Genomic DNA, 12,328 nt, shown 5'->3' with positions numbered 1-12,328 from the left:
ACTGAGATTAAAAATAAATAAATCTTTTTGTGCCTCTCTGAACAAGAGAATCCAAGCAAAATCTGACACAAGGCATTTTCCTATGAAGTAATAATGACACTGACATATCACATAGATGTAAAGAAGATGTCTCAATGTTTGCATTTTTAACTTTTCAGATATTCAATAAAGATAAATTTGGCTAGGGGCATTCTCTTTAAAGAAACAGTTTTGGTGTGTGTTTGGTGATACCCATTCTCATTAAAGCTTAAAATATTCTCTAGCAGTTTGTTGAGTCATGTTGGCTTTAAATGTACACTTCCTGACATTTAGATCTTTACTACTCAAAGTGTGGTCTTTCCCTGACAGTGTTTGCATCAGCTGGGAGTTGATGGAGGTGCAGAATCTCAGGCACCACCTAGACCTCTTGAACCAGAATCCGAATTTTAACAAGACCCCCAGGCCATCCAATGCTCAGAGCTCCAAGCAGCAGAGTTCAGGAGTATTTGCGCTGCACTCACATAGACAGCAAATCAGTGGGTTAGTATACATTGGATTGGTTTCTGGAGACATTTTGGTGATGGGCCTTCTTTCTCTGAATCATTCCCTCTTCTCATGTAACTTGTGAAAAAGTTTTGGTTAACTAATGTTTTGGTGATAAGTAAACTAATCCACAAGACCTATCGATGACTTTGGCTAACAAACAGAGCTGCCTATTTATTCCAAAGCGGAAAACGCTACTCTCATGGAGTGAAAAGGACCCTACTTCTTTTACTTGTCTTTTTGGTCTCAATCCAGCAGGAACTGTTGTGGCATCAAATTTTAATAAGATTTCCAGAACATTTCTTGAAGCCAAAATTCTTCATATGAGAGTGTCTTAGTTTAAGCCAAAGATAAAGGTAACTGAAAAACAGAAGTGAGTAATACAGTCTCAAAAGAGGAAAAGAAAATGAATGTGTTCCAAGATTTAGAACCAAACTTCAGAATTATAGCCACTGTCCTGAAAATTACGTAAGAGTCTGCTTGAACTTAAAGAAACAAATAGAAATACTTGGTACAAGTCCATCACAGAGATGTTCCCATACCTCAGTCAAGTGGCCTGATAAACACCCCCCCCCCCCCCCCCCGTTAGGTCATTTGGGTGCCATTTGCTGTCTTTCTGTTCTGGAAAGATAATACCTCTTCTACAGCTCTTGGGCTCCAGAACACCCCCAAGAATTAGAGAGAAAAGCAGCCTTGGAATTATTAAGTGGGCATTTAAACGGCCTGTACCCCTCGCTTCCTGACCCCATCAGGTCTCAGCAAGAGGACAGGGACAACAGGTGACAGCAATCAGGACAGAGTTAGATACAGGCTTGGATGTCAATCCACAAATATTGGCTAAGGTATTTTTCCGTATCATGAGACCAGTGTTCCTCACACACAGATCAATTTCTTACTAAAATATTTTATGGATATCACATTTCAATTATGCTTATACTGTAAAACAAAATAGATAAAACCAAATGTTCTTTCCCCAAGCATTTCTCAGAAAGAAGCTTCTTACTACTTTAACTAGTAAGCTTCTTGACACTGTAACTAGAATGTAATTAAAACTTTCTAACTTTTTATCTTTAAGACAGTTAAGGAACAAGACAAATAGTCTTTTCAATATCTATATATTATATAAAAGGCTAATATGCAAAGTGTCCCCTCGGGAGTTCGACCAGGAGACCCAGAGTTCGAGTGCTCGCTGTGACATGCACTAACAACCAGGGGGTGGTGTGGAACAAAGGAAGGCCCTGGTCAGCAGCAGGAAGGCTCCGATTGGCCCTGATCACTGTCCAGGCCTAGGGACCCTACCCATGCACAAATTTCATGCACCGGGCCTCTAGCGTGTTTTATATTTTACCAGCTACTCACTGCTTTCTTAGGCCCTAACTATACTTATATATCTATTTATAATTTTTTAAAATAACAGACTCTTTAGGCCAATGTTATGTTTACAGAAAAACTGAGCAGAAAGTAAAGAGAAATTCTGCATACATCCTTCCTCCCAACCCCAGTTTGCTACAACTGATGAACCAATATTTATATTAACTAAAGTTTATAGTTTACATTAGGCTTCACTTTTTGTGTTGTACATCCTATGAGTTTTGACAAATATGTAATGTCATGTATCTATGCCCTAAGTAGATTTTTAGTTCACTTTTTCACTGGAGATAAGGGTTACAATGGACATGTACAGAAATTAAAAATAAACTCTAAATGAAGCAAAATATATTTTTATAACAAAAAAAAGCATTCCTCCAAATATCCTCATGGTTGCACATCCACCTCCCTCCCTTACCTGTTTTGTAAATCAAAGTGTGGCTGGCAATTCAGGGAGCTGTGTTTAAAGACCCAGAGACAGGAAATGTTCCCCGGGGTTGTGAGTAGCACTTGCAGTGTGATGGGTGCAGATGCGTCTACTTCGACCCTGGCCGCCTCGTAGACGGCCTCTGCACTCTCAGGCCTCAAGGCACAGCCAAGGTCTTCCAGGGATTCTGATGCCTGTGAAACATACAAAACAATGTGAACTTTCTACAAGTGTATATGTAATGCTGCCTCTTAATTGAAACATTTTCCAAATACATACATGTTAATGTACTGCACCCATTGAGAAGGTATCACTGACTGAAAAATCACATTAATTATAATTCTCTTTTAAAAAGGTAGATAACTTTAGACTGCATTTCTAAAATATTTTACAAGCTGTTATGGGTTGAATTGTGCCATCCCCTGACCCCTGAATTTATATAATGAAGTCCTAACCCCCAGTACCTCCGAATGTGACTTTATTTTTCAATAGTCTTTACAGAAGTGATCAAGTTAAAATGAGGCCATTAGGTGGTCTCTAATCCAAAATGATTGGTATCCTTATAAGAAGAGGAAATTTGGAGAAGACATACATACAGGGAGAACGCCATGCTAACAGGAAGAGGGTCACCTACAGGCCAGGGAGAGAGGCCTGGAACAGTTCTTCCCTCACAGCCTCAGAAAGAACCAACCCACTGACATCTAGATTTCAGACTTCTAGCCTCCAGAACTATGAAACAATAAATTTCTGTTGTTTAAGTCACCCAGCCTGTGATACTTATGACAGCTCTAGCAAATTAATATACAGACAATAATCACAAAATTTGTAATATATAGGTAAATGTTTTTGTGACTTGGTATGCAGATACAAATCTACATAGTAAATTCGTATTTGTGTTAGAGGGAATTTAAAAACCAAAATATTTTCTGGGCAGATATTCCCCATAGGCTCATTGCCACCACCACATACCTGGCCTGCTTCAAAATATGGAAATATATTGAGAGGAGGGTGTGGTAGCAAATTCTAATGTAAGAACCTTCACCTCCTATCTCCTAACATGTAGTATATAGTTAGTGCACACACATGTGTGCAAACACACACACAAAAGCTTCTTAAGGTAAGAAGCAAGGTAGCTCTTCTGTTATTGACCATAAGTCGTATTTCTGATTTTATTTGTTCACTTATTCAGTTAGTATCAGATAAGTTCATTAATCAGTATCTGATAAGTGCTAGACCATCTGCCAGGCACGTTGAATCTAGAAAGAAAAGGTACTGATCTTATCCTTAAAGTTTTGAGTCTAGTATTAAGAAGTAAGTAAAACTGAAATAAAATGTGACCCATAAAAAGGCACCAATTACTTTGACAGGAAAATTTAAGTGCTCTGGAAATTCAGAGGAGGGACAGGCGACTTCCAAGCTGGGGTGGTGGGCATGCCTCACTGAGTCAGTGGAGTTGGATCTGAAAAGATGGGCATAGGCCTGGCAGGAGTGGCTCACTGGTCGAGTGTCAACCTATGAACCAGGAGGTAACAGTTCAATTCCCAGTCAGGGCACATGCCTGGGTTGCAGGCTCCATGCCCAGTGCAGGGTATGGAGGCAGCCAATCAATGTTTCCCTCGTCATTGGTGTTCCTATCTCTCTCTCCCTCTCCCTTCCTCTCTGAAATCAATAAAAATATATTTTTAAAAATATATCCTCAGGTGAGGATTAACAACAACAGCAACATATATATTAACAACAACAACTACATTTTTGCTCAGTGGATAGAGCATTGGCCCACAGACTAAAGGGTCCCAGATTCAATTCTGGTCAAGGGCATGTACCTTGGTTGCAGGCTTGATCCTCAGCCCTGGTCAGAATGCATGCAGGAGGCAACCAATTGATGCATCTCTCTCATATTGATATTTCTCTCTTTGTCTCTCCCCTCCCCCCCTTCCACTCTCTCTAAAAATCAATGGAAAAATATCCTTGGGTGAGGATTAACAACAACAACAAAAAAGAAAATGCACATGTATCTGCTCATTTGTACACAAGAAATATAGGAATAGTATCCAAAATCTAAATGAATTGGTTAAGTTCAGGAGGTAAGTAGGAAAAGGATGGAAACTTGGTAATATTGATGAGAAGGAAGTGATACCTCTCTGAGAATACTTTTAAAAAAATTTTATTGATTGACTTTAGAGAGAGAGGAAAGGGGAGAGAGAGAGAGAGAGAGAGAGAGAGAGAGAGAGAGAGAGACAGGGAAAGAGAGAAACATTGATTTGTTGTTCCACTTATTTATGCATTCATTGGTATTTCTTATATGTACCCTAACTGGGGATTGAACCCACAACCTTGGTGTATTGGGACGATGCTCTAACCACCAAGCTACCTAGCCAGGACTGAGTATACCTTTTTATATTGCTTTGGCTTTTAGGACCATATCATGTTTCATATACTCAAAAATAAATAATTAAAACCAACTGGGATATGGGAGAAACTCAAAATGGAATGCAAACCAAATGAACTTAATGTCTAATAATAGCATAACCATAGTGAAGGTGGTAGGAAAGTAAAGGATTCAGAAAAATAATACTTTGGATACAATAAGGTTAAAGACAAAAATAATTATAACACAACAACAGCATTCTACTTTTTTGTCCTATTTCTCACTGGGATGTGGGCTAACAATTCTGAAACTACTTTAAGTATGTGCTAGAATGGAATACATAAGTAAATTGTTATAGATAATGAGAGCCAGGTTTCTTACTGTCAGAGAGAGAAATACTAATAAGAGGGAAAGTTAGAATGAAATCTTTGGTGCCAAATTAAAATCAGAGTTATCATATTGAACTTACTGTGATGGATGGAGATGATAGATAGATAGATAGATAGATAGATAGATAGATAGATAGATGACAGACAGATGCAGAGATGATAGAGAGCAATAAATATAGTGTGTGTGTGTGTGTGTGTGTGTGTGTGTGTGTGTGTGTGTGTGTTTTGAGGGGGGGTGGTTAATATACATGCATACATTTCATAGCTTTGCCTGCTGAGAGGGCCTAGCAGCAATGACATCCAGTAGCAATGAGCACATCCAGCTCTCGGATCTTGGTTTCTAAATACTATTCTCCAAGAAATCAGTGCGCATTGGAGAAGTGATTAATTCCAGGGCTGAGGTGAGGAAAATACAAGATGAGCGTGAACTACATTATAATACCCAAAAGTAAGTGTTTGAAAAAAGATAGGGACATGTTGAAGGGACACAGGAGCCAATGTGAAGTAGCTCCCAATGCTGGAACCATTTGTACAACAAAATAAAAATGATAGTTCTGGGTTATAACCCATAGAATCAAATAAATGTCTATGAGATGAGGCCATACTGATAAATAATTGAATAAATAAAACAGAGAGAAGGGACAGCTCTTCCTCACAGAAGAATGCCAATTAATAAATGTAGAGGGAGTGAGGGAAAAGGAACAATCACCATTAGGCAAACATCACAGTAATAACTGTTGTAGACAAAGTCCGCTAATGGAAGCTAAAATCAGCAGGCGAGAATTGGAGGAGAAAAGGGATATTTGCATCTCCTCCAAAATATCTGTTAATTACAAAGGAAAAAATAGTAACTTGCAGTGGATAAGCCAGCACACAGCAACTTAATCTTCAAACAGAAATGAAGAATGATGAAAATAATCTGATTTTAAACAACAATTAAGTAGACTGTGGGCACAGTAAAATCATCTTATTTTGGTCCAGGATACACTGTTAATATAGGTAAGGGCTGTAGAAGCTTATTTATTAGGTTTTCGTGGACAAATTTTCTTTACTAATGAATGCATGGTTATTCAAAACACCCCTGAGTATAAAATTTCCAGAAAGATATCTCATCTGAAAACTGTGAACTGTGGAAGAAATTTAAAAAATCTTTTTCAAAACCTTTTTTAGCCTGGCTGGTGTAGCTCAGTGTTTGAGCATCAACCTATGAACCAGGAGGTCACGATTTGATTCCTGGTTAGGGCACATGCCCAGGTTGCAGGCTTGATCCCCAGTGTGGGCTGTACAGGAGGCAGCCAATCAATGATTCTCATCACTGATGTTTCTAGCTCTCTCTCCTCTGAAATCAATAAAAATATATTTTTTTAAAACTTAAAAAAAAAAGCCACAGACACCTTGATAACCCACTTCTCATTGAAGTGGGAAAATACCCAAACGCAGCAGCTTCAACTTCAAGGAGATGAAAATGCATGATGAGGAGTGCTCACCTTTGCCACAATTAGAAGTCCTATGGTTATTAATTTAATGCTTTTTAAGAACTACTGGATCTTAATATAATCATGAATATTAATTAAAAATATAATTTATACTACATGAAAAAATAATAATGCAGAACTTAATACTAGGAAACAAAACTAATCATCAATTTTTTAAAAAAATATATTTTATTGATTTTTTACAGAGAGGAAGGGAGAGGGATAGAAAGTTAGAAACATCAATGAGAGAGAAACATCGATCAGCTGCCTCCTGCACACCCCCTACTGGGGATGTGCCCGCAACCAGGGTACATGCCCTTGACCGGAATTGAACCTGGGACCCTTCAGTCTGCACGCTGACGCTCTATCCACTGAGCCAAACCGGTTAGGGCTAATCATCAATTTTTTAAAGATTGTGTTTTATAAGAAAACACTTAAATGTGTGCAATTATTTTCTTACGTTGAAAAGACACTAAGCCCTGCCTGGGTAGCTCAGTTGGTTAGAGCAGTGGTCTGCAAACTGCGGCTCGCGAGCCACATGCGGCTCTTTGGACCCTTGAGTGTGGCTCTTCCACAAAATACCGACTTCTGCCCATGGGCCACGAAGTTTCAATCGCACTGTACGTGCGCGCCTGCACGTGGTATTTTGTGGAAGAGCCACACTCAAGGGACCCAAGAGCCGCATGTGGCTCACGAGCCGCAGTTTTCCGACCACTGGGTTAGAGCATTGTCCCAGTATGCCAAGGTTATGGGTTCAATCCCCAGTCAGGTCACATATGAGAATCAATCAATGAATGCATAATTAAGTGGAACAACAAACCAATGTTTCTCTCTCTCTTTCTCTCTCTCTCTTTCTCTCTCCCCACCTTCCTCTTTCTCTAAAATCAATTTTTAAACATTTAAAGACACTAAAAGTTCAAAACATTATAGAAATAATATTTAGTTTTTCATCTTCACTGAAATACTATGTATGCAAATATATTATTAATAAGCCAATTTGTTACTATACCAATAGCGATTAACAAATTCAAACCAAACATGCTTCTGGCATTAAAAAATTATGCATTAAGTTAGGGGTTATCATTCATGTAGAATGTTGTCATTAAAACATTTCATACTGATTTTAAGATTTGAGAATATTTCTAATATCTTTGATTGGGGGGACACATAGGTTATCATGTCATGTGTTTATGTGTTATACCTATGCAAAAGAAAATAGTGACTATATATTGGTATAAATCCTAACTAAAAATGTCCATGAAGTTGGCTAATTTAGGTTTGCTCTTTATTGTACACAAACTTCCAATATTCTCAGTTCACTACTGTTTAAGCTTCCTTTGTTTATGTAAATACCCAGGCTATGTCAGATGAACAGCAAGAAGGAGAAGAGTAATGAAAACCAAGGTTGAAACCTGAAGGAGTCAGAGCTAGATTATGGAGCAGTTTGCATGTCAGCTTAACTAAGGTCACTGAAGGTCTCAAGGCAGGCAGTAAAGGCTAGAGCTGTGCTTCCGGAAGAATAGTCTGACGGCCCATGTGAGATGAACTACAGAAGGAAGAAGCTACATAAGATATTATTGTTGATTTTGATGGAGTTAATGAGGGCTTGAATTAGGGAAGTGACAGTGAGACTAGAGAATCTGAAGTGATTATATGAGAACTAGTTAAGAAAGGAAATTGATGAGACTTGGCACTGAGCACATGTGAAGGCAAAGGAGAGTAAGTACTCCAAAGTGACACTGAGCTTTCAAGCCTGGGAACAAGACAGGGCTATAAACAGAAATCAATTAATACAAGAATGGGAACAGGTTTGAGGAAATAGAACTGGAATTAATTGTGGATAAAATATTAGTGAGAAAATGGAAAACATCTCTCTATATCCAAAAGGTAGTTAGAAATTGGGGACTCAGGCTTGAGAGAGAAGTCTGGTTGCTCTCTAAGAAGAAAGTGAGATTCCCTTACTTCTTCCTTGAAACTGAACTCGAACATGACTCTTAATGGAGTGGAGTGCCAGGTAGCAATGAGTACAGATGCTCATATGCACCATATATGAGTACATAATATACGTAAAAACATAAAAAGAAAGGCCCATATAGCCATGGTAGGTCTCAATAGAAAATATAGCTAAACATATACTATTAATATTACTTTACCGTGGGATATGATGAAGGTATCCCCACTGATGAATCATTGCTCTTATGATGGATTAAAACACACTTGATCACAGGCAAATCTTGATTTGTAATAGCCTCAAATATCATTGCTGAAAAAACAACTGTAAAACAAAATAAAAACAGTGATATTGATACATGCACATCTTTAAAAGAAAGCACATATTCATCTTGCAACAAAACTACAAAACCAATGTCATCATGGAAAAGTGGCCAGCAGGAAACATAACTTCATAAAGGGTGAGTCTTACTAGAAATCAGGAGCAGTGCTACTTAGAGCAGTGCTGTTCACCAGAATGCTCTGCAGTGATGGAGATATTCTTCCCTGTGCTGTTCCATATGGTAGTCATTAGCTACATGTGACTATTAAGCATTTGAAATGAGGCTAATGCAACTACAGAGGTGATTATTGGTATACAAGCCATTTCTTCTTCTATATGGATGGTTGTAGAATCTTCTCTTTGTGCATTAAGACTTTCAAAATTAGGTGATTTTTTGATCATCTATTTCCATCCATGGTGTTAGATACTCAGTGAGCCTTTTCAATCTAGAAATTCATAGTTTTCTCTGGAGGAGTTTTCTTGAATTATTTCTTTGATTCCTTCTCTCTCTCTTTCACATTCTATTCTCCTATTATTGAGATGTTTTTCCCAAATGAGTGATAATCCTTGATAGTTTGCTCACATATAATATAAGAATGAAGCACAAAATGATCGTGTAAGCTCTGTGCACATGGTTTGACCTGCTGCCTGATTTCCTCTGTATGGTTATCTTTAGGTTTTCCCATGGGCTGGTCAGATTTCCCAGAGAGACTTTTCTCTCTCTTGTCTGCTGCTCATATTGTGGGACTGGAGCTGGTGCACACATCAGGGGTCCTGAAGTGGAAATCAGGTTGCTTCTCAGCTTTCTCCTCCCCACCTTAGACTCAGCTTTCTTCACGTGCGTTAAAGCTCTCAAAATTTTATTTTCTGCTTCCCTATTATCTTTGTCCTTATACTTTATGTCTTAATTTTGTTTACTCTCATTTAGTGGACCATTGGTAGACAGGAGGCAAATGTATGTGTTCAGCCACCTTCATACCTAGTAATCTGCTTTAAAATGTCAGTATTGCAGCTATGGGAAGTACATATTAAGACACATTCACTGGTTTGTTTTATTTTGTCTTTATTTTTCATTATTTGCTAAAGAAGTCACATTATACCAATGCTAATGGAACTAGAAGTGAAAATTCACTCTAAATCCCTATATTCTAACAAATAAACCATTTTCATTTCTCTAGAACTTTTGCCATCTGTGTGTATATATATATATAGTCTTCAATTAGTTGTATTGATAGGTAGAAATCATTTTACATACCAATTTGAACACAATATAAGCATTTCTTAGGATGCTACATAGAATGGATTTGCATTCTTTTAGTGGATATACTAGTAAAATGACCCAGCCATTCCCTTACTTATTACACATTTCACCATTTCCCCTTGTCTTTTAAAATACTTCACTAAGAGATTCGCAAGATGGCAGCTGGCAGGACAGCAGTGAGGCAGAGGTTGTGATGGGGGGAGGGAGTGAAAGGGGTGTGTGTGTGCCTGTGTAAGTGAGGGACAGTTAGATCCTGAGGGAGTGTCAGGGGCTGGCAGACCAGGCTCTCCTGGATGAGGAGCCCCTGCCACTGCTGCGGGCACTCCCCGGGCTGCAGGGCTTGGCATGGAGCCCACACCATCTTGAAGGGGAGAGTGGCCTCCACAAGGAACCCAGCCTTGCCTCCACCAAGACTGGCCTTCGACACTGCCCGGGACCCTGAAGCCACTCCAGCCAGTCATACAGCCTCGCCCACAGACCTGCAGACCCCAGGACGTCCACCTCCAAGGGCTCATGGCTCCCTCAGCAGAAACCACAACTCCCCACTCCCCGGCAGCCAGCTTCTGGACACCGCAGTTGCGCAGCTTTGGCGCACGGCCCCGCGAGCCCACCTCCCCAGCAGGCAGCTCCTGGGACTCTGTGAGCCGCCAGTGGGCGTGTACCTCTCCAACCAAGGGCACACAACTCCCCCAACAGAAACTACGACTTCCCAGACTTCCCACTCCCTGGTGGCTGGCGTCTAGACACTGCAGTGAGCTACTAAGGGCTCACATATCCGGACAAGGTCACGCTATTTTAGCTACAGACTCTGAGATTCTTGCATCCCCAGCTGTTGGCTCCTGGACCCCCTCATGATTGGCAGAGTGAAATCACCCTGGCCAGAAACCCACTGCCTCATCCGCAGACTACAGGATAGCTGACTCCTACTGTCATGGGCTCCAGGACCTTCACAGTGATTTGCAGAGTGATGCTACCCCAGCAACAGTCACCCAACACTAGCCAGAGTTGCACTACCTGAGCCTCAGGCCCTGAGACCACTTTCTCCCAGGCTATCAACTCCAGGATCTCACAGTGAGCGCACTCCAGTGAGACCTCAGGCAACCCTTTCCACAAGAGCTGGAACCACAAGCACATCTACAACAGCTTGCACGACAAGGCCGGGGGTGAGTCACATTGTCAGACAGCCTATGATCAGACTTCAACCACAAATGAGAAACTAACATTCAAGACCCAACTACATCAGGAGAACCCAAATAACTCAAGTAGTGGGCTCCACTAGAACACCGAGCTCAGGAGATCTGAGAGACTATACCACTGTGTCCCAAAAATCACCAACTACATAGGCAAACCCCCAAAAGAACCTGGGTAACAAAGCAGTTGGATCTAAGACATAGAAATAATTAAAACATTACAGAAAAGTGGGGAGACAAAGAAACAATTCCCAAAGGAAAGAAAAATAGGAATCACCAGAAAAGGAATTAAATGAAATGAAGGCAAATAATTTGTCAGAGAAAGAATTCAGAGTAATAGTTATAAGGATGCTCAAATGTCTGGATGACAAATGCATACAAATCAATGAGAATTATAAGGAGCTGAATGAGAATTTGACCAACATGATAAGGAATCAAGAGGAAATGAAGAATGACATAGCTTCAGTAAAGAACACAATGGAAGGTTGATTTCTGTGGAGGCATGCAGTAAATGCCAGAAGGCTTATCATGGAGAGCGTGAAGGCCTGCTGAGGACTGGCTGACAGGCTCCCCTGGCCGGGCAGCCTCTACTGCTACTGAAATCTCTCCTGGAGCAGCCGGCTCTGCCACAGAGACCATGCCATCTTGAAGGGGAAGCCTAGCCTTACCTTCAACCAGGGAGACCTCAGATACCTCCCAGGACCCTACAACCACATGCCCAGAGACCAGCTGCCTCAGCTGCAAACCCAAGAACACCAGCACTACAGCCTTCTCGACCGTGGGCACATAAAGGGTCTGTCCAGGGGGAGAAAAAACCCTGCGCCTTCTCACAGAGCAGACAGAAGGAACAGCTGAATCGAATAACACCCACCCAGAATTGGCAAATTAAACACAGCTGGTGAGGCAATCTGTGGATGGAAAGGTCAGATATCGCCCAGAGCAGTGGTTCTCAACCTTGGCTGCACATTAGAATCACCTGGGAATCTTTTTAAAATCCTGATTTCTGAGCCTCATCCTCCAGAAATTCTGTTTCTTTGTTACTAATGTTGTGGCCCC

General features: G+C 40.4%; 1 protein-coding gene across 1 annotated transcript in view; it reads right to left on the bottom strand.

The window, feature by feature from the left end:
• Positions 1–12,328, bottom strand: part of FLT3 (fms related receptor tyrosine kinase 3) — a 79,105-nt gene that overhangs the window by 49,873 nt on the left and 16,904 nt on the right. Inside the window, exons 2-3 of the mRNA XM_036301727.1 lie at positions 8,703–8,824; positions 2,309–2,511 (exon numbers count right to left, since the gene is read on the bottom strand). Of these exons, the coding sequence (XP_036157620.1) occupies positions 2,309–2,511; positions 8,703–8,824 (325 nt within the window). The remainder of the gene's footprint in view (positions 1–2,308; positions 2,512–8,702; positions 8,825–12,328) is intronic.

This window comes from Myotis myotis, unplaced genomic scaffold, assembly GCF_014108235.1.
Source record: "Myotis myotis isolate mMyoMyo1 unplaced genomic scaffold, mMyoMyo1.p scaffold_m19_p_3, whole genome shotgun sequence".
NCBI lineage: Eukaryota > Metazoa > Chordata > Mammalia > Chiroptera > Vespertilionidae > Myotis > Myotis myotis.
Note: the sequence above shows the minus strand (reverse complement) of the source record. Positions and strands in the feature narration are given on the sequence as shown.